This window comes from Copadichromis virginalis, linkage group LG23 (genome assembly GCF_057382275.1).
Source record: "Copadichromis virginalis isolate Kocher_CV1m ecotype Utaka linkage group LG23, C_Virginalis_male_GT1.1, whole genome shotgun sequence".
Lineage (NCBI taxonomy): Eukaryota > Metazoa > Chordata > Actinopteri > Cichliformes > Cichlidae > Copadichromis > Copadichromis virginalis.
Window position 1 is genome coordinate 6,806,919 of NC_140639.1, and position 23,241 is coordinate 6,830,159.

At 39.8% G+C, this 23,241-nt stretch overlaps 2 protein-coding genes and 2 long non-coding RNA genes across 4 annotated transcripts; 2 read left to right on the forward strand and 2 right to left on the reverse strand.

Moving 5' to 3' along the window:
* Positions 1-11: 11 nt before the first annotated feature.
* Positions 12-2,220, reverse strand: LOC146680145 (uncharacterized). The gene is made up of 3 exons (XR_014917921.1): positions 1,922-2,220; positions 992-1,141; positions 12-432 (listed from the first exon to the last, which is right to left on the reverse strand). It is a non-coding gene; the product is annotated as an uncharacterized LOC146680145 (long non-coding RNA).
* A 1,212-nt stretch (positions 2,221-3,432) lies between these two features.
* On the forward strand, positions 3,433-9,672 carry LOC146680146 (cytochrome P450 2J4-like). The gene is made up of 9 exons (XM_085448321.1): positions 3,433-3,750; positions 6,591-6,756; positions 6,845-6,997; positions 7,096-7,256; positions 7,376-7,552; positions 7,641-7,779; positions 8,583-8,770; positions 8,866-9,007; positions 9,113-9,672. Exons 1-9 carry the CDS (start codon positions 3,565-3,567, stop codon positions 9,286-9,288), a joined length of 1,488 nt encoding a protein of 495 aa, XP_085304447.1. The 5' UTR covers positions 3,433-3,564; the 3' UTR covers positions 9,289-9,672.
* Positions 9,673-11,292: 1,620 nt separating this feature from the next.
* On the reverse strand, positions 11,293-12,408 carry LOC146680147 (uncharacterized). Its single transcript, XR_014917922.1, has 2 exons — positions 12,076-12,408; positions 11,293-11,541 (listed from the first exon to the last, which is right to left on the reverse strand). It is a non-coding gene; the product is annotated as an uncharacterized LOC146680147 (long non-coding RNA).
* A 1,634-nt stretch (positions 12,409-14,042) lies between these two features.
* Positions 14,043-22,157, forward strand: LOC146680148 (cytochrome P450 2J4-like). The gene is made up of 9 exons (XM_085448322.1): positions 14,043-14,407; positions 19,684-19,849; positions 19,937-20,089; positions 20,180-20,340; positions 20,436-20,612; positions 20,695-20,833; positions 20,945-21,132; positions 21,227-21,368; positions 21,474-22,157. The coding sequence occupies exons 1-9, from the start codon at positions 14,222-14,224 to the stop codon at positions 21,647-21,649; spliced, it is 1,488 nt and encodes a 495-aa protein (XP_085304448.1). The 5' UTR covers positions 14,043-14,221; the 3' UTR covers positions 21,650-22,157.
* Positions 22,158-23,241: the final 1,084 nt, after the last annotated feature.

The window sequence follows — 23,241 nt, forward strand, 5'->3', positions numbered from 1 at the left end:
CTTTGTGTGAAAATAAAAGGCTGGAACTTGGACTCCTCGTACTCTCTGCTGATTTTAAGAATGTCTTTTAAATGTTAATACCCAGGTTGATTTGTCAGTGACTAATGGTATATTAAAATATAGATTTTGCCAATTCTATGGCATATTTTACAAACATGATTAGTAGATGTTTCACAGTTTAAAATAAGTTTAATTGTCTTAAAGGAGGGAATAACAATGCTGTTCTAAAAAATGGCTGGGTTAAGATGGAATGAATTGCATATCTGTGATGAAACACTGACTAAATTTCTTTATCCATTGTACAGCACTGAACCCTGGAGTTTAATACTAGTACATTTTCCATTATATTATGTCTTCATTGCTTAGGAGCAGGGCCGTTGCTAGCCATTTGGGTGCCCTAAGCACAAATGCTTTATGGTGCCCCCCCCGCCACTGAAAAAAAAAAAAAAAAAAACATTAATACTTTTGAATTTCTCAGTGGAATTTGTTTAATTAAATAACAACAAACATGACAGTTAAACAAATAAATAAGGTTAAAGGAGGTTAAAAATACTGTTACAAATAAATACTGAAACAAAAATTGAACATTGGAACAAGAACAAAGAGCCTGGCAATAATGTGTAATTTTTTTTATAAAAAAATAATATATATAATATAATAGTATTATTATTAATATATTTACAAATAGTTTCACAATAGAATTTAAATAAGAAACTTAAATAAGAAAAATAAGAATTTGAACACAAAAGCCACATTCCTTAAGTAACTATGTTAAACATTTTTACAATTCGTTGTCAGAGTATGCCCTAGAGTCTAGGGCATACTCTGACAACCAGAAAATGCAGGCGTGGTGTGACACGATCAGCATCTACAATGTGAGCTGGCCAAAGAGCAGGATCGGTTGAAGGGGGCACACATGTCTCCACAGTGTCACTTTCTGATAGTCTCTCAGTGACAGGACTCTCAGTGGTACTTGTGTATGGAACTGTACCTGAACTGGTGGTTGATGGTTCTTGTTCTTCTTGGCTAGGGATTGTTGCAGGGTCTACAATGGCTGGTGGTTGATGTCCAGGGATGGCACTACTACTGGATGGTTCATCCTGTCCTTGAGATCCTCCTTGAACATATTTAAGCATTGACCCTGCATACAAGAGAAAATATTCAGGGATTTTACAGAAATACAATTTTGAATCTACAGTAGGCCTACGAAAGATTGCATTATAAGACTAATAAATTAAGTAAGTCACTGGTACATTTAAAAATTACTAACTATATTTTACATGTATAGATTTTCATAATGGCAAATGGCAATATAAACATGCTGTACATAATTTGATATAAATGCGCAAGTAGGAAATCTATATTACTGGAAGATATAGGTTTCATATTACAGTTTCACCAACAGATGTCGCCCTTGATCTATGAACCTAAAGAAAGACGAGCACTATTTATGTGTTCAGACGTCAATGGCATAAATAAGATATGCGTCTTTATAGATATCCTGAAATGCAGCAACATACAAAGTAATCTTGTCTAATCTGATAATAATACTTGACTGCATCACTGACCTATCCCAAAGTTAAGGTTAATCAGTAGCATGCATGACGTTAGCCAGCTAGCAACCTGAGGAGGGAAATGCTAGTCTCACGAATCACGATAACGTTAGCAATCGTGACTCACGATTGCTAACGTTATCTGAAAACCGTCAATTGAGTGACCATGATGAGTTGCTTTTAGTAGTCCATTCTATATTCATATCCACAACGTAAACAAACTACCCAACATCAATCATTTGCAACATTTGTTAACACAGTATGAACACTACTAACAGGAGCTATCACAGAGTTGACGGACATGAGCGTGCAAGCAAGGGCTACAATAATGAACTTTTTTTATTATTATTATTTAAACATTGCCTTACCGGCAAGCGACGCCTGAGTTTCATCACGCTTCCTCTTCTTCTTTCTTTTCTCCGCTCCCGACTCCTGTTGCCGTTTCGAGGCCATGTTCAAACAGGTGTTTACCAATTATAGAACAGACCACTGGGAGTGGGGGGGCACCAGGAGGAGACTGGAGACAGGGCACAAAGCAGATTCACCCCTTTTCTCGGGAAAATTGTTTTATGTTGCTTTTGTATTGTTTAACCATATTAATGCATATGATATTTATAGTATTAATATGGTTTACTTTTTTTTTTTTACGACCCTGATTTTTTTGGTGCCCTACCGGCCATTTGGTGCCCTACGCAGTGTGCGTTATGTGCGTTTGCGGAGCTACGGCATTGCTTAGGAGTGCTGCTACTCTGCAAACTTATTCATGTTATCACTTCTTTTAGCATCATGTATGACACTTCTAAAACAGAAATTGGAGCCAGTTCCTCTGTGACATTGGTCTTTCATTAAATATATTTGAGTTTCATTCAATAGACTCAGTTAAACAGTGCATTCAAGTTTAAATTTTAATTCTGCCTTCGCTCTTTGTCGTATGTTTGTGGTTTTCAGCGGTTTTATAAGCCTGTTCATGCTTCATGGACTTTTTTGCTACGTAGACCTTCAGAATAAATCAGTCATGACAAAGTTCATATAGAATATTCTCTGTTCAAAGGTGCTTGAGAAACAGCGTTTGTGAAATGGTCTGCAAAGCAAATCCAGACCCATCAGGCTCTGTGACCTTACATCTACTCACAGTGTAAATAATGTTCAGTGGAGGCAAATATCAACAAGCAGATTCATGAGCAGAACCCTGGATAATTGCACTATTTGAAAGCAATCAGTCACTTTAATGAATATCCAGCTGAATCTCTGAATCCCTTGGAAGGTCAAATGTGTTTAACTATGAACTCAGAGTGCATCGCAGGATAAAAAGTTCAATAAAAAATTCTTCATACAAAAACATATAACCTGTCGTGTGTGCAAATGTGAGGGAACGTGCGTATGTCCATTTACAAACCACTTTATCACTAACCTGAGAAGAACAGAAAAAAAAGTTTCCCTCCTGCTCCTGCAAGTCAGAAATTGAGACGTGCACTGTAATCTAATCACAGATAAGGTTTTATGCAGGATCAGGACAAAGGGCACTCCTTTTTTATTCTTTGTCCATGAAAACCATGTGACAACATACTACATATATACTATGTATATTTGTGCTGATAATGTGACAATATATCTTAGCTATATAGCAAAAGAAACAGTAAAACCATGATTCCTGGTCATCGTTCATGTGACTTCCACTCAGAAGTATATGAAATTGCAGGATGAATTTACTAGATGACTTTTGTTACCACTGGGCAGTATTTACACTTTGAGTAGATGTAAGTTCAACAGCCTTGAACAAATTCATCCTGCAGAGCTGAGCAAATGGATTGTGTTTTGTAGCCCAGCTTGTTATGTAACCACCATATCACAAGAACCTTTGAACAGACAAGTATTAGTACTGTGCATCACAAACATTTGCATCAGATGAATATTTTATCAAGCATCAGGTTTATAAACCACTACCACTACTTTCTACCAGAAAGAATCACATCTCCAGATTGGAAAGAATCAGCTTTGTTTGAATTTAACAATGTGGTTTTCCAACTTTTTACTGAGCAACGAGGGAGTTTTACTCTCTGTGTTTTTGCTCCTTCTGATCATGTACCACCTCAGAAACAAGAATCCAAGAGATTTTCCACCGGGACCATTCGCTTTACCTTTTATTGGGAATTTCCAGATTGTGGGAAAGAAACACCCACATATTTATTTCAACAAGGTACGGGTTCATGCTTGTATAATATCAGGGGGGTTCTAAGTATAGAGTGCAATTTGTTGTTTGCATGTATACTTGTGTGCTTCTGTCTGCATTGTTCAGTCATCAGGATCAAAACTTTTTGATTTTTGAGATTTTGATTTTGTACTGCAGCAAGATTTTTTGTTTTGTTTTGTTTTGTTTTTTACTGAAATACAGAAAGGAGAGAATACTTCAGAAACAACTCTAATAGATTATCAGAACAACTAACTATAGCTGCAGGGCTCACAAAATTTCAAAATCCCTGGTAGCCCTTCAGGCAGGGACTCTTCAGTTTTTGGTAGCCCAAAATAAATTTAAGTAGCCCGAATAAAAAAGAGAGCAATTTTTTGATTGATGTTTTGTTTCCTGTTTTGTTTCCGTTACAATATTATACATTAATCAAAAAATTGTTGAAACACAAATGACAACATTGTATAAAAATTACAATCATCAACTCAAATACTTGATTCTAATTGAACAGACATTTCTTTGAACTTGTAAGAACTGTGTAGAACATGAATCAGTCTGTGTCAGATCCTGAATTTGAAATTTCCACGAGTAAGAGGTAAGTGGAACCAAGATAGGCCATTTGCTTTCTGAAGTTTGCAAAGACTGCTAAATTGTGCCAGTGGTAGTTCACTCTTTGCAACATAGTACGCTGTTCTAAACAGATTTTTCAGGTTTATTTTTAGTATGTTATTTGCAATTGGTGTTTGTTCTGGGAAAGATATTGCAGACTGAGCAATAATGCATTTCTTACATTTCTCATGGGTTCTAATGGGGGCCTTTCTTAAAATTACTGGTCCCAGTAACAAAGGCGCTTGTCGACTCAGAAATCGAGGGAAACCAACAACACACCCGGCAGAACATTATGTTATTTACACGGGTGCACATAAGTGGTCCGCATGTGGGCATTCGCTGTCAAAATAAAAGACGCGCACCAGATAAGAAGTTGCAACGCGCGTTTGCGTCCATATAAAAGGCACTGTTTTTGTCCACTAGAGTGGGATTTTCACGGCACATTCTGCACTACATCTCTGTGCATTCATCATGTGTTTGAAGGCAGCTCACCTCCTGCAACCACTTTTCCGAGAATATGCGGTTCTTTGTGATTCAGACTCCTTCTGACATTTCTTTGGAGGTGGAGGAACACCAAAGTAATTGCTTAAAGGAGCTTCTTCGACATCTTTAAGAGTTCTAAACAAATGTCTGTCCTCCTCCAGAAAATCTTATGTACGCAAATGCGCGTTGCAACTTCTTATCTTGCGCGCGTTTTTTATTTTGACAGCGAATGTGCACCTGTGGACCACTTATGTGCACCCCTGGTTATTTAGCTCGTCATATTGCAGCCACGTATATTCTTTTGTCCATGAAACCATAAAGCTGCACTTTCTTTTTGCCTTATAGTCTGATTTGTCATAACTTTTCCGTTTTGTGGTAAGCTTTTCTTTGGCTGTATATCTGTGAAGGTTCTCAGTCATCCAGGTCATCGTAGTCAAAGGAGCTTGCAAAGAAAAGCGTCTGGACTTCTTTAAGTTGCTTGAAGACGTTTCACCTCTCATCTGAGAAGCTTCTTCAGTTCTAAGGTCAAATGGTGGAGAGTCCCAGATATAAACCTAGTGGGAGTTTCCCCCCACGGAGGGACAAAAGGACCCCCTGATGATCCTCTAATCGCCTGAGCCAAGGTGTGAAACTGGGCGTGGGTCCCAATCAGCCAGAGTTTCGGGTGTGTTCATTGTGAAACCTGGCCCCACCTTATCATGCGAATTCCTGAGGTCAGATGGCCCAGGATGTGAGTGGGCGTTAAGGTGTCTGGGAAGGGATCTCAAAACTGGATTATAGATGGCAGAGAGTTGGTGTCGTAAACCCCCGCCTTCTTTGGCTGTCACTTCTTCACCCTGACCTGTCTTATTTGGCTCAGCAGAACTAAAATATATATCCTGCTGCTTTTACACACGCACTCACATAAGCTCAGCGATTCTCTGCGCGATCAACCTCTCACATGTTTAAGCTTGCTGCGGAGATTTCACTTGTCATGTTTGCATAGTAAGCTAACGATTGATAAGACGATGTCAGAGGAATTGGTGCACAAATTATCGTCGCACACCAATCAGTGCTGTCGCTCTCTATGCACAGTTCACGCAATTGCAAAGTGGAAGCAAAAAACAAGCGCAAATTCAAACGATTTCAATATGTCACATATTGACAGTGGCTCATCGATGCCAATGACATAACTACCCAGCTACATTTCCGAAAGAATGCAAAAGCATTGACATATATTTTTCCTTCCTATGATACCCCAACGGGCAGGGCAGAGATAGATTTTGGTAGCCAGACTGGAAAAATCGCTAGCCCCGGGACGTCGGGCTAGCGATTTTGCGAGCCCTGAGTTGGTACTTAGTGCTAATAAGCAGATGTAGGTCTAAGCAATTTCTTCAAATATGGTCAAGCAAACAATTATGTGGAAAAACTGTGGATCCCAGAATTTTAATTATGTAAATTTATGTAAATTTCAGTCCACTTGAATTTCAACAGTGTAAAGTTTAGATTTAACTTTAATAAAAGGCATTCGCTAACTATTAGGTTGATTGAAATTTCTCATAGTCTCAAAGTGAATGGTTGCCTGTCTGTCTGTGTTAGCCCTGTGACAAACTTGCAACCAATCCTGGATGTACGTCTAGAAAATGGATGATAAGATGAAATATTGATTGATAGTCAGTATCCATGATTTCCAGCCTCTAATTACAGCACTTCCCACTAATTTCTTTCTGTAGATTACAAATGTTGTGGTATATCCTTCATGTTTGTTGTGTTTTTTGTAGCTGGCTGAAATCTACGGGAATGTGTTCAGTTTCTGCTTCGGCAGGGATAAAATGGTAATCGTCTCTGGATACAAGATGGTAAAAGAAGCTCTGGTAACACAAGCTGACAACTTTGTGGATCGACCATACAGCCCCATGGGCGACAGGTTTTATTCGGCAAACTCAGGTTTGGAAGTCACTATTTGATGTACCATTCAGTATTGAAATTATTCTCCATAGGTTGTTAAGTTCTTAAGTTGCTTGTGTGTATTGAGATGGTCTGTTCATGAGCAACGGTGGAAAATGGAAGGCACAGAGACGCTTCGCTTTGTCTACATTGCGAGACTTCGGCCTGGGGAAGAACCGCATGGAGCAGTGTATCTGTGAGGAGATCCAATACCTGCAGGAGGAGATAGAGCAGGAGAAAGGTGTTTTATATTAGGTGGAACATAAGCATACAATCCTGCACAAACAGTGCTAAAGCAAAGAATTTGTGCTTTCTTAACAATCGTCTATTTGTCTTCAGGTAAACTTTTTAGGCCAGCAGGCCTCTTCAACAATGCCGTGTCTAATATAGCATGCCAGCTGGTGATGGGGAAAAGATTTGACTACAGTGACCACAACTTCCAGCTCATGCTGAAGAATCTGTCTGAGCTTCTTCACCTGGAGGGCTCCATATGGGCTCAGGTATGTCACAATAATTTCCTTCTGTCACAAAAAGAATGAGAGACAGCACTGTGGCATGGGTGTTGGATTTCTTCTCTCTATCGTCCTTTGAATAACGCTTCCTCTCATCAAATCTCAAGCTCTATGAATCATTCCCCGGAGTGATGAAGCGTTTGCCAGGTCCACATAACAGATTGTTCAGCAATTTTGACAAAGTCAGAGAGTTCATCACTCAGGAGGTGAAAAGCCACAAGAAGGACCTGGATCACAACAATCCAAGAGACTACATCGACACTTTCCTCATCAAAATGGAGAATGTATGTGGACACTGCATTGCACAAACTGCACTCTACAAATTAGCAATTTGTGTTGTGTCTAATGTGACTTTTTAATTTGTTTGAACAGCTCAAAGAAACTGACCTGGGCTTCACTGAGACCAACCTGGTTTTGTGCTCTGCTGATCTTTTCCTGGCTGGAACAGAAACAACAGCCACCACTTTGCTGTGGGCTCTGGTTTTCTTGATCAGACATCCTGATATCCAGGGTGGGTATTGTACTGGGCTTCATCCGGAGCTTTAAAATAGTTGGAACATAACACTAGTAGCTCTAATACAATTTACTATAAATGCTAACAATAGCAAAAGCAGACCACATATACTACTAATGGAATGCTTTTTATTTGTGTTTAAAACTAATAGTTGGGAAAATGTAAATCCGAACCTGAAAATGGCGCGAGAGAAATTTGTTCCCCAGAATCAATAAAGTCTATTTTCTAGTTCTGTCAATGCAAACGCATCATCACGATTAACGTGATTAAAATTTTTACCACATTTACCCCCATCTGGAGCGCAGAATGTACAAACCTTGGACAAACTGCCCGAAATGCGTTGACAGAGACATTTTGGGGATTTTGAGTCATTCTGTGCTCCAGATGGGTAAAATATGTTAAAAAATTGTCATTGCATTAATCATAATGACAGATTAATTCACATTGACGCATTAACGTTGAAAGGCCTACAATTATATAACTTTTCTGGAAAACAGTGTTATTGTTCCTAAACATTTTAAAAACTTTTAAAAAAGTTCAAAACTTGAATATTAAGTCATTAAGTAAATTGAATGAAACAATTGCAAGATTACTAGCGTCAGTGCAAAGTTTTACAGCAATCCTTCCACAACTTTGACATATTTGTTAGACATGTCTAACATCCAACAACCAAAGTTTGTCAATGAGTTAACAGGTATTAAATAAAAGATACAAACTAAAAACAATCATCTTATGGGACTCAGTAGCTCCATAGAAGCTTGGGCTAGTTGAAGTTGAACTCTTTCAATTCTCCTTCACAGAGAAAGTCCAGGCAGAGATAGATAACGTGATTGGACAAACCCGCCAGCCTTCCATGGCTGACAGACCAAATCTGCCCTACACCGATGCCGTCATCCACGAGATTCAGAGGATGGGAAATATTGTTCCTCTCAATGCACTCAGAGTTGCTGCCAAGGATACAACCCTGGATGGTTACCACATACCCAAGGTGCATGCAATATACATTTTAAGCTTTGCATGTTTGTTCTGTCAGGTGTTGTTGTTAAAGTGCATCTTTTTGTTATCTTGTGGGTTTTTTTCTAGGGTACCAGTGTGTTGCCTGTACTCACCTCTGTGCTGTTTGACAAGACTGAGTGGGAGACTCCAGACACCTTCAACCCAGGACACTTCCTGGATGCTGATGGGAAGTTTGTGAAGAGAGAAGCATTCCTACCTTTCTCTGCAGGTAAAACCCACAATGAGTGTTTTGTTTTAGCAAAACCTGAACAAGAAAAAAAACATCATCCACAGGTTGTAAACTTGCATGTGTATGTGTTTGTGAATTCTTCAGGGAAGCGTGTCTGTCTTGGCGAAAGCCTCGCCAAGATGGAGCTGTTCTTGTTTTTTGTCGGCTTGCTGCAGAAGTTGACTTTCTCTGTTCCTGATGGAGTGGAGCTGAGCACAGAGGGAGTTTACGGAGCTACACGTGTGCCTGAACCCTTCAAGGTTCACGCCAAGACTCGCTGAATTACATTTGCTCATTTTCCATATAGCCAGTGTGTAATAGACAAGACTAAGTGAGATAATTTTCATTAAGGGTGGATTGTTTTTATTTTGTGGGAATAATGTTGATATTATTTTTCAGTATCAGTCTTCATCTGCTGTGTAATTGCTGCCTATTAAACTAACCTGTTCATTTTTTTCGTCTATTTTTGATGATTAATGTCATCAATCAAAACCTATTTATAGGTTCTATACAAAATGTATTTCATTAAAAAAGAAAGTTTTGATTATTTTGTTTTTATTGTTAATGTCATGTGTATGAACGTTTGTGGTAATAACATATTCACAGAAAATAATTGACTGATTTGTGTCATTAACTTTATTAAAGCCACATGTTATGCAACCAAACATTTGGTACTATGCCTTACAATTAATGTTAACGCAAAATAGTACTTTCAAATGTAGTCAGCTCTTTTCACATATGCAAAACATCATTTCAGTTGAATTTTACCTTCAAAATCAACTTATAAAGAGATGGATGACCTTTTGCAGTGTCTCAGTATAATTCAGAATCAGAATCAGAGAGACTTTATTTATCCCCAACCCACGTAGCAGACAGATCTGGCCCGGATCTGGTGTCACGCCAGCATTGCTGGCTGACTTCTGGCATGGTAAGTGGTATTTCATCCAGATATGGACCAGGCCTGGCAATGATGGCACTGTTTATGTGATGGCATGCCATATCTGCCCCGATTATGGTTTGGTTTATGTGGCCCAGGCTCATAGAAAACAGGTCTGGCCCGGATCTGGCATCAAGCTGGCACTTCTGACCGAATGGTTTCATGGCAGAGTGTATCCAGATGTTGGTCAGCTCCGGTAATGATGGCACTATTTATTTATCACCTACTGATCGGAAGGTTAGTAGTTCAATCCCTGGGTCCTCCAGTCTGCACGTTGAGAGTGCGAATGTGTATAGTTAGGAAGCACTCAGTTTAGAGAAAGTGTGTGATTGGGTGAATGTAGCATGTTGCATAGAGCACTATGAGTAATTCGGGAGAGTAGAAAAGCTCTATATAAGAATCAGTCCATTCACTGTCTGAACAGAGTTTTGTCATGTTACTTTTGCACTATTATGTTGCGGCGCATGTTGTTATTACATGGCTTGACTAAGGAACACATTAGGCTGGTATCTGGGGCCAGAGTTGAAACTGGTCTGGGCCAGCACAGGACCAGCAGTGTGATGCAACTGGCCAGTGGCTGCACACCACTTACACATGACCCACATACCGCAGTCCGTTTGCCAGAGGTAATCCACACATGGGCCAGCACAGGACCACCAGTGTGTCTGCAAGGACAGGGCATAAACAGTGAGATAAAAAAAAAAATTAAAAAAACTTAGAATATACAGTATATACACAGTTTTAAAATTAAAGTGGCTGAATAAGTGAATAAATAACTGTAAGTGACTAAAACTGAATAAAGTGTCGGCGGTATAAAAAAAGAGTCTTTATGTTTATGGGTGTAAGAGTTAAAAAACAGGGTGGCTTTGGCGACAAAGGTGGCTCTCCTCCTCTCAGTCCTGCAGGAGATGCAGCGGAGGCGCCGCCCATAGGGCAGCCATTGAAATGTGGGGTGAAGAATGTGAGAGGGGTCATTAATAATTTTGGCTGCCGGTCTAAGGGCCTGTTGGCTGAAAACCTGCACAGCAAATCCAGCATGTCCAAATTAACACTGTCAGATTTGATTTCAACACTATTAAAGTGTCTATATGGGTCCACACCAGAGAGTGTTAATTTAACTCTTTTTGGAGAGTTGGTACGTTAACTCTGATTTAGTGTTAAACACCAAATCTGTCTGGAGTTGATAATTTAACACTCGGTGTTAAGAGTTTATATATTAACTCTCAAAGAGTATTTTAGTTTAACTACGTAAGAGTTATCTTCTAATTCATTCCAAAAAGCGGGAATTTTACTGTTCTGAACTTCTAGAAATTTCTTTTGGAAATAAACATTTGCTAAAAAGATGCAATGGTTTTTGAAAAACATTTATTCTGAACTGTGCACCACAATTTCAAAACATTTTCTGAAAGATGTAACAGTGTACATGTTCTCACTTTCATTAGAATTTTGTTTATCAAAAGGTCTGACATGGTAAATGCAAATAACAGCATTCTCATCACTTATTTCTTCAATACAATATGCATGTCCTTCATTCATCACTTTGTGGAACTTCAACGCACTTCTGCTCTCCCCCATATTCCATCTTCACAAGCATATCCTGTGTGGAGATCGAATAAAAATTAGTTGACACTAATTAATGGCACAAATAATCCAGTAAACAATTGCAGCACAGTAAAAAAAAAAGGAATCCTCTTTGAGCCATTACTTGTGTAAAGTATTTTCCTTTTTCATTTTTACCTAAACCGTGTGCACAAAACTCTGGAGGGATCTAAATGCTAACGTAGAATCCAGTCAGGATGTCAGCTACTGCTGTTTGCTCGTTTTTGTTTTTTTTTTTTATGGGCGATCGTTTTCAGGCTTCAAGTAGCACCATTATACCAACATTTCACATTCTAGACATTGTTTTAGGTGTATTTGACCAAAAGTTTGACTGAAAATTCACATGCAAGCTTTTTTCAAGGCTGTGGCATTTGCCCGCAGACAATACCTTTCAGCTAGCTAAAACAGAATATTATGCTATCACCGAGCAACATGGCTAATGCCTTTCACACAGCTTTGTCTCAACTCCAAAGAGCCACAGAAGTAAAAGCTCATAATAATAATTGAAACAATCTTTGAAAAAATGACTTACCAAGCATGGCAAACAACTCAAATATGTAGAGCAAAATGTTCTGAAACGGCTTCACTTCAGCTTCGATTGGAGCCGTGCTGGGGGCGGAGTCTGTGAATTTACTCTGTTGGTGTCATAGCCCCTCTAGGAGTTCAGAGTTAAGAGGTCAAGAGTTAATGTTTCCATTGTAACACCTCCAGATTTGACAGAGAAACACTCATTTTTAACACTCGATTTTAACTACTATCATTTTACACCTCAGAGTTACATTAAAAAAATGTGACTCTGCTTAGAGTAAAATTAACTCTACTTTTGCAAGGAGACTATTAACACCAAAAAATTTAACACTTTTGAATTTGCTGTGTGTGCAAGAGTTCTGACAGGCAGGCCAATGATTTTAGAACACACTGATGCAGTGTGCTGCAGTCTGTTCCTGTTCTGAAGGCTGAGGGAGTGGAACCAGCAGGTAATGGAGAAGGTCATGATGCTTTCTAGGAAGGCATAGTAAAAAGTCATCATGATGGGTGTGCTGACTCCAAAGGAGTTGAGTTTCCTAAGGAGGTGTAGCCGTTGGTGGCACCTCCTAAGAATCTCCTCTGTGTTGGCAGAGAATTTCAGATGGTTCCCAAGTATTTGTACTCCTCAACTACCTCCACATGGATGGTGGTGGTGACTGAAGCAGCCAGATCCCTCTGCCTACTGGAGAAGGTCAAAAGCATCTCTTTGGTTTTGCTCGCATTCAGTTCATAATAAATAATAATAAGTAATCACATTATACATAATTTACATATTAAGTGACACATAATTGTGTCACATAATATCTCATCACAGATTTCAATATAACACACCAGTTTTAGGGTAGACACTTTAGTCCTGAGTCAAAGGCTAATTATGTTGACCAGAATTTTTCAAAATAAAGACTGGCCTCGTCTGTCCATGAAGCCAGATAACACACACCAATTAGTTAAACTGCAGAAATGTCGATGTTTTTTCGAAATTCTATACGCGAAAAGTGAGCGCGAGAGCCCTCGTTGCGCCTGCTTGCTGCTGAAGTCAAAGTAAACTTTATTGTCATCTCCGCTACATACAGTCCAGTATGTAGAAAGACGAGACGACGAGGCTCTAGTTACAGCAGTGCAAGTAAACAAACAATAAATATAAGAAGAGTAAGAAAATAAATATACACTGTAGGACTAGGAGTAAAGGGCTCAATAACAATTTAAAATTTACAGTTTGATGATTTAAAGTCTCACACACAACCCGTCGAAAGGGGAGGGGCCCTGCTGCTTCCAAATAGAGCACATTTCATTTATAATGTTGTAAATCCAAGCCCATTATGTATTCATGATTTGAATCCTGGGTTGTGTGAAATCTCAGAAATAAACCTTAGACAAAGAGAATCTGTGAACTAAGGTGTAGGTCTGTTAGGCTATGTTGTGCTGATCCTCGAGTTGGGGGATTTGTGTTCATACTAGAGTGCAAAATTAAAACCCGTGGAAGATGGACAAGAAAAGTTCAAAGCCATCAGGTGCTCAGTTTAGAAAAAAGTAGAAAAGAAGAGGAGGAGAAACGAGCAAAAGATGCAGGTAAGCAGGTGTGTCATTGGATAATGGCACGTCATCCTGAAACAATCAGAATCAGAATACTTTATTAATCCCTAAGGAAATAATGTGAGTTACAGTTGCTCCAAGAAGAAATGGTAAAAATAGCAACAGTAACAGACTAAACTCCAAACAATACATTATGTTACAGATTTTAATATTAATTCAATGTCAATTGTTGATTTGTGCTGTTCTCATTGTATGACAAATTATGATGGCTGTTTGGTAGCCGTTTGCATACTATGCATACTCTCTCTCTCTTCATATGTGTGTGTGTGTGTACAACAGTTTTATGTTAATGTACAATCCTTAATATGTTTTCTGTGTGTGGGAGGGGCGCCAGAGGGCGCCCAGGGCGCCAAACAATTAGGACCGCTACTGACTACATCACATTCACCTTTGTTTACAGATAAAGCTCATATATAAACTTTGTGACGACTGGTCTGTCCTGAAATTCTACTTAACAAAAGGAGTTAACCAGGCGTGTTGTTATAAAACCCTCTGGCATCCGCGAGGACGCACATAATACAGATGGTGTACTGCTCACGTCTTCGCTCTCTGTAACGATGTGGTTTTCCAATTTTGTGCTGAGCACTGAGGGGGTTTTACTTTCATTTTTCTTTATCCTTTTGATCGCATACTACTTCAAAAACAGGAATCCAAGAAATTTTCCGCCTGGACCTTTTGCTTTACCTCTCCTCGGGAATCTTCAGTTTATTGGCAAGAAACATTTGCATCTTTACTTCGCTGAGGTACTGATTCACACTTCTGTTACATTTAGTATTGAGTGTACTTTGTAGTATAGCTTTGTTTGTTTGTATGCTCTTGTGTGCTGGTGTGTTTGAAATTGAGATATTTATTCAATGTTCTATGGAGGGAAATATGCCTTAAAAGGGTTTCAAATCCGTAAAACAGTTTAACGTGTCTTCAGATTTCTGTGGATTTGTGTGTGGAGTGAAGCAGGCGCTTGTCTGTCCTTAAAGGTTACACCCAAATCATTGTACACATTTGTAAATCTTAGTTTACGCTTGTGGAAGATATCATACGCATTTGAGGCAGATTTCTCTTCTCTCTCTTTTTTTTTTTACTGAAACACGGAAGGAAGGACAACTGCATGCATTGATGCAGAGAATATCAGAGCCATGAAAACTAAGGGCGTTTTTACTGTAGCCCAACTCAGTTAATAAGCTTGTATAGCTTTTCCACGTAATTTAGTTTGTTTTCACACAGCGAACAAAATACTTAACCAAAAAACACTTGTGAATGTCTCGATGCATGCTCGAAAAGGAAAGGAAATCAAAAAGTGGATTCCGTTCATCTGGATGAATTTTCTGTGGGATAATTCGTTGGTCACTCATGGAAACACCTTTTTCAGTCTCAGCTGAATGCAGGTGTCGTGCAAAGGACCGCGGTAAAGTGAGCCGTCATTTGTGAGCCGCGGTCAAGCCAGCCGCCTCTTATCCGCCGCATAAATTTCCTTGCGCTTTTACACGAGTCTTTACGGTAGCGCCTTTTCGCTTTATGTGCCGATTGAAAGCCCTGCGCACACGTGCACGCGCGCGAACAGTCGCACGCACATGCGCGCACACAAATTACAATGAAACAGCCCGATACAGCCAATACAATATAATTATGTCAATTTTCAAAAATTCATGAAAAATCATCCTGAGTAGTTGATGTCCAACTTTCAACAGATTACTTCTCTGGGACACCTACTGTACCTGTGTGCCAAGTTTCATCCAGATTTACTGTAGAATTCCTCAGAAATTAATGGAAACATTTATTCAATCTAATACAGTCAGTACAATAGAATTATGTCAATTTTCAAAAATTCATTAAAAATCATCCTGAGTAGTTGATGTCCAACTTTCAACACATCCCTTCTCTGGGACACCTACTGTACCTGTGTGCCAATTTTCAGCCAGATTTACTGTAGAATTCCTCAGAAATTAAAGGGTACTTGTATCCAGTGCAGTCAGCCAATACAATATAATTATGTCAATTTTCAGAAATTCATGAAAAATCATCCTGAGTAGTTGAGGTCCAACTTTCAACAGATTACTTCTCTGGGACACCTACTGTACCTGTTTGCCAAGTTTCATCCAGATTCACTCTAGAATTCCTCAGAAATTACAGGAAACTTGTATTCAATCTAATACAGTCAATACAATAGAATTATGTCAATTTTCAGAAATTCATTAAAAATCAACCATAGTAGTTGAGGTACAACGTTCAACACATCCCTCCTCTAGGACACCTACTGTACCTGTGTGCCAAGTTTCAGCCAGATTCACTGTAAAATTCCTGAGAAATTAAAGGACATTTATATGCAATTCAATACAGCCAATACACTACAATTATGGAAATTTCAAAAATTCATTAAAAATCATCCATAATAGTTGAGGTCCAACTTTCAACACTTTCTTACTCTGGGCGTCCTACCGTACCTCTGGGCCAAGTTACATCTCAATTCACTGTAATCTTTATCAAAAATTGAAAGAACAATTCTATGTCAATGATGGATGTGTGTCCTTTCAAAGTGACACTAAATAACAGAACTCAGGCACATCAGGGAATAATCCAAAAGGCGGATTTATTAAACAAAAACAACATACAAAATATCTCTAACCCATACTACATAACCTAAAAAGAAACAAAGGGACACTTAGAAGCACAAGAAAACAATACTGAAAGGGCAAGAGACACAGTCCAAACATAATCCACAACTAAAGTGCCGAAAGAACAAGTCATCCCACATAGCAGACGGGTCTTGCCTGGATCTGGTGTCAAGCCGGCACTGCTGGCTGACTTCTGGCATGGTAAGATGGCACTGTTTATGTGATGGCATGCCACATTTGGCCTGATTGGGTGAATGTGACATGTTGTATAGAGCACTTTGAGTAATATGGGTGAGTAAAAAAGTGCTGTATAAGAATCAGTCCATTCACTGTCTGAACAGAGTTTCGTCATGTTACTTTTGCACTATTATGTTCCAGCACATGTTGTTATTACATGGCTTACATGGCTAAGGTACACATTAGGCTGACATCTGGGGCCAGAGCTGAAACTGTTCTGGGCCAGCACAGGGCCAGCAGTGTGTCTGCAACTGGCCTTGTGCTGGCTCATGTGTGGGCCACCTCTGGTAAACCAGATCTGGGCCACCATAGGGCCGTCATTCTTTGCGGTACGCAGGCCATGTGTAAGCACATTGTGTGTGACAGAACCAGGCCATACCAATTTTGCTATGTGGGATTATGTAAAATAGAAACATCATAAAAATGAAAATGAACACAAAGTAAAATGTACTGAAAAGAACATCAGTATGGCCATCATTATTTGCTTGGAAAGTCTAAAGTTCCATGGCTTTGAACAGCCAGAGAACACAATGCCCAGCTTAGAATGACTAAAAGTAACTTCTTTTAACATTCTGTCATTCTGCTTCTATATCAAAAATCCACTAAAAATAGTCATTTGAAAAAAAATATTTGCCACTTTTCATCAGTTTGGGTTCCTCTGTTTATAGCAATTTTTAGAAAAGAACCCAATACCTTTGTCACTATACAGTTGTACAGTGAGATACAGAGCATCTCCTACTCATTGCAAACATGCTGGGAGGGTGGCTCTATCCGCCTTAGTGCAGCTGCTGTACCATACTGTGATGCAGTAAGTTAGTAGGCTCTCAATGGGCGAGTGGTGGAAGGGTGAGCTGTAGTCCACAAAGAGCATTCTGGCGTAGCTCTGCCGCTGTTCTAGGTGACTCAGCACTGAGTGGAGGGTGATGGCATCTTCTTTGAATCTGTTTGCACGGTATGCAAACTGGTGGGGGTCGAATTCTGGGGGGAGGTAATCCTTGGTGTGCTGAAGGACTAGTCTCTCAAAGCATTTCATGATTACCGGTGTGAGGGCCACAGGGCAATAATAGTTCAGGCTGGTGATGGGAGACTTCTTTGGTACTGGGATGATTGTGGCTGATTTTAGACAGGATGGGATGGCTGCTTCATCCAGTGAGAGGTTGAAGATTCTGGTGGAGATGAGGGTGAGCTGGTGGGCACATGGTCTTAGCACTTTACCACGTATTCCGTCTGGACCGGCCACCTTCCTGGGATTCACTGCTAGGAACACACATCTGACATCGTGCTCCGTTACAGTGAATGGAGCGGTGCAGGAACCAGGTGAGGATGAGGATGGGAGCAGGGCTGAGGCAGATGAATGCTGCTGTTGTGGTGTTTCAAAGCGGGCGAAGAAGCTGTTTATTTCCTCTGCTAGCTGCACACTCAGGTTTTCTGTTTTCACAGTTCTGCCTCTGTGGTTTATGATGTCTGTTATTCCATGCCATGTGTTGTTGCTGGACAGGTGGGATCCCTTTTCAGGTCAGCTCGAGCAGACCTGTACAGAGCTCTGTCAACAGACCTACAGGGAGTGCAGAATTATTAGGCAAGTTGTATTTTTGAGGAATAATTTTATTATTGAACAACAACCATGTTGGACCTCAACTACTCAGGATGATTTTTCATGAATTTCTGAAAATTGACATAATTATATTGTATTGGCTGACTGCATTGGATACAAGTACCCTTTAATTTCTGAGAAATTCTACAGTAAATCTGGCTGAAACCTGGCACACAGGCACAGTAGGTGTCCCAGAGAAGGAATCTGTTGAAAGTTGGACATCAACTACTCAGGATGACTTTTTGAAATAAACATAATTGTAGTGTATTGACTGTATTGCACTGAATATGAGTTTACTGTGATTTCTGAGTAATATTACAGTAAATCTGGGTAAAACCTGCCCCAGAGGTAAAGTAGGTGTCCGAGAAGAGGATTGTGTTGAAAGCTTGGCATCAACTTTTAAGAATGATTTTTAATGAATTTTTGAATATGCAACCAGACTGTCACGATGGCTGTATTGGGCTGTTCCATTGTAATTTGTGCGCGCGCGCGCGTGTGTGACTGTTCGCGCGCGCGCACGTGTGCGCGAGTCTAGGCTTTCAATCAGGATATAAAGCGAAAAGGCGCTACCGTAAAGACTCGTGTAAAAGCGCAAGGAAATTTATGCAGCGGATAAGAGGCGGCTGGCTTGACCGCGGCTCACAAATGACGGCTCACTTTACCGCGGTGTGCAAAGGTAATTATCCCCGACAGATTTGTTTCCACTGCTGGACGGAAACAATCTCTCTCTCTCTCTAATATATATATATATATATATATATATATATATATATATATATATACATATATATATGAACATATAGTTATAAGTGGACAGGCCTCGCCTGCATAAGAAATGGCTTATCAGACAATTGTCCCATTCAGTTTGAGGCAGTGAGAAAGAGGGGCTGAATATCGCCACCTGGGTTGGCTGGAAGACTGTTTACTTGGCCTAGCAGGGCGAAGGACACTGTCTCAGCTGAACTCTGGACACGCACACACATACATATACACTGATATGCACACACTCAAACCCCCATCCCTTTCCAAACGCCTTCGACGCTTATTCCCTTCCGATGCTGCACCCTTTACCCACCCCTGTTGCTTGTCATGTGTTTCTTTGGTGTATTAAGAGTTTTTTCATGTGCTATGTGCAGAGGTGTTTTTTTCTGTTCTCAAACTGATCTCCCTGCTGGAGCTCAGTCTGGGGGGAGCTTTTTTCCCCCTTATCTTTCCTCATGTGGTGCATTTTCGATTGTTATACCTCTCTTACCTGTCTTTCCCATGTGATGTTTTGTGTAATGTATGTATGGTCGGAGGGTAAGATGGAGCCGCCATTGCGTGCAATAGGTCGGCAGCCTTGTGAAATTTCCCCGTGTGGGACTAATAAAGGTATATCAAATCAAATATAAAATGGGCTGGACGTCCTAAGGAGCAACACAAATACAAAGCTTTTGTAAAACCCCTTAAATTAAAGTCTGTACTTCACATAATGATTATTTGATCTGTGGCTGTGCACAGAGGGAAATCTACAAAAATTGCATCTTTGTCCAATAAATTATGGACCTAACAATATTGTTCATGCTTGTGTTTTTTGTAGCTGGCTGAAGTCTATGGGAACGTGTTCAGTTTCTGCTTCGGCAGGGATAAAATGGTAATGATCTCTGGATACAAGATGGTAAAAGAGGCTCTGGTGACGCAAGCTGACAACTTTGTGGATCGACCATACAGTGCCCTGGCTGACAGGTTTTACTCGGGACCCACAGGTTAAGAAATTATTCTCTATTTCCTCTCATTCAGCGCAGGAATTGTTTCCCAGTTATTAACTCCCACATCTGCATGTTTGTATTTAGAGGGTCTGTTCATGAGCAACGGTGGGAAATGGAAGGCACAGAGACGCTTTGCTTTGTCTACATTACGAGACTTCGGCCTGGGGAAGAACCGCATGGAGCAGTGTATCTGTGAGGAGATCCGATACCTGCAGGAGGAGATAGAGCAGGAGAAAGGTGCTTTACATTAAGTGGAACATAAGCTCACAATCCTGCACAAGGGAGCAAAAAATTTACCTGTAACAATTGTCTCTTCTTCTTCTTCAGGTAAACTTTTCAGTGCAGCAGGTCTCTTCAACAATGCTGTGTCTAATATAGTTTGCCAGCTGGTGATGGGGAAAAGATATGATTACAGTGACCACAACTTCCAGCTCATGCTGAAGTATCTGTCGGAGACTCTTCAGCTGGAAGGCTCTGTATGGGGTCAGGTAAGTGAATTTCAGAAAGTGAAAAAGGGACAGCAGTATGGCATGCGTGGGATTTGTCTTAATCATTTATAAATTTAACTTCCTCTCATCACCAGCTCTACGACTCTTTCCCTGGAGTGATGAAGCTTTTGCCAGGTCCTCATAACAAAATGTTCAGCTATTTCGACATAGTCAAAGATTTCATCGCTCAGGAGATAAAGAGCCACAAGGAGGACCTGGATCACAACAATCCAAGAGACTACATTGATGCTTTCCTTATCAAGATGGAGAATGTATGTGGACACTGCATTGCACAAACTGCACTCTACCAGTTACTGTGACTGTGTACTGTAACTTTTTCATTTGTCTGAACAGCTCAATGAATCTGACCTGGGCTTCACTGAGACCAACCTGGTTATGTGCTCTGCTGATCTTTTCCTGGCTGGAACAGAAACAACAGCCACCACTTTGCTGTGGGCTCTGGTTTTCTTGATCAGAAATCCTGATATTCAGGGTGGGTGACATGCTGGGCTTCATATGTTTTAAAGTAGCCAAAACATAAAGCCAGCAAAGGTAAACATTTCTCCCACAGTTAAAGCTGAACTCCTTTAATTCTCTTTCACAGAGAAAGTCCAGGCAGAGATAGATAACGTGATTGGACAAACCCGCCAGCCTTCCATGGCTGACAGACCAAATCTGCCCTACACCGATGCCGTCATCCACGAGATTCAGAGGATGGGAAATATTGTTCCTCTCAATGGACTCAGAATTGCCGCCAAGGATATAACTCTGGATGGTTACCACATACCTATGGTGCATGCAGTATACATTTTAAGCTTCACATGTTGGTTCTGTCAGGTGTTGTTGTTAAAGTGCATCTTTTTGTTTTCTTGTCTATTTTTTCTAGGGTACCAGTGTGTTGCCTGTACTCACCTCTGTGCTGTTTGACAAGACTGAGTGGGAGACTCCAGACACCTTCAACCCAGGACACTTCCTGGATGCTGATGGGAAGTTTGTGAAGAGAGAAGCATTCCTACCTTTCTCTGCAGGTAAAACCCCACAATGAGTGTTTTGTTTTAGCAAAACCTGAACAAGAAAAAAACATCATCCACAGGTTGTAAACCTGCACGTGTATGTGTTTGTGAATTCTTCAGGGAAGCGTATGTGTCTTGGTGAAAGCCTCGCCAAGATGGAGCTGTTCCTGTTTTTTGTCGGCTTGCTGCAGAAGTTCACTTTCTCTGTTCCTGATGGAGTGGAGCTGAGCACAGAGGGAGTTTCTGGAATTACACGTGTGCCTGAACCCTTCAAGGTTCACGCCAAGACTCGCTGAATTATGAAGCATGTGTGTGGGAATGTATGTGAATGTTTTACTGTTATATCTTATTAGTATTTTAAGTATTCTATCTATTTTATTTATTGAATTTTATTGTTTTATTTATATTTTGATATTGCTAGGGATGATGCAATGATCGGGGACCATTCTTAATTTCGTTGTTCTCATGACAATGACAATAAAGTTTCTGATTCTGATTCTGAAAAATCTTTCCAGTTAACCAACATGTAACAGTCTAAGACTGTTAGCCGTCATTAAAGTAATTTGATAAATGTCTGTTTTTTGTTACCATGCGTAGGGGGTCATCACTGTATGATTGCTGCCTTTAAAATTGAGCGATTCATTTTTTTATCCGTACATTTTATTCAGTATGAACCAGTTATCTTCCCTTAACAATATTCCTTCAGTACCAGTATTATTAAGAAATAAATGCTATAAGATATGTACATGATGCATTTTATTAAAAACATTTGTTAAAAAAGCTGTGTTGGTTTTAGAACAGTGAGGGGGGGGGGGGGGGGGGGGGTCTGTTACGCCTGACTTATTTACAAGCCAGTGCTTTTGTTCTCATTCAAGCTATTTTCTCCATGTATTTATCAATCCATGTATTGTATTACATGTAGGCTCAGGACAACAGTGCGAAAAATAGAAATTATTATTGGTATTGTCATCTTTTATAAGACACAAATCTACATTGACTTCAGGTAAAAAAAAAAAAAAAAAAGAAAACAATTATGATTTCTTTTTTTTGGGGGGGGGGGCAGTCACATTAAAATGTTTGGATATCTTAAAATACCAGAATGATTGAACAATTTTTATTTTATTTTACTGTTTAGCCTTCTAAACAAATGAAGACTGATAAGTTTTTACTGGAAAATATGTTTCTTGTGGCTGAAAGCTTTTTTCACAGACACAGAGATTATTATATCCACCAGTTCCAAGTCAGCGGTGTACCAGCCCATTTCTAACTAGGAAGGAGTGATTCAGTCATGTAAATCTTCTGTACACAAATGCAGTACATCAGCAATAAAGAAGTAAAACCATCATCTCAGCCACACCTGGGTAATGTTTGCTTTCTTTTTCTTTCAGTGGGTCTTTTCTTCAGCAGTGGGAAGGTGTGTAGGAGACAGCAACATTTTGCCATGGCAACATCACATACCTCTGGTCTGGGTAAGAGGCCAAAAGGAAAGAGTATATGCCATGGAAGTCATACACAGATACACATACATTGATCATTATGAGGAATCTGACTCAGATGACTCTAGGATGGTCCATATGGGTTCTAGTAAGATGCAAATAAAACTATTTTGTATGACCACATTCAAGCATAAAGCCACAAGTAAGAGTTTTTGTACACATTTAATTAAATTACTGAGACACAGTGTGATTCAGATGACTGATGCAGATCAGTGGTTATTGTTCCAGTGAAAGTGCGTTCTTATAGAGAATATTGTGAGTTAAACCAGCAAAACAACTTCCTTATTTCCTCCCTTAACAGTTCAATTCAGTTACATTTAATTTTATTTATACTGCGCCAAATCAGACAACAGTCACCTCAAGTTTTAAACTTAAACTCGAAAGAAAGGATA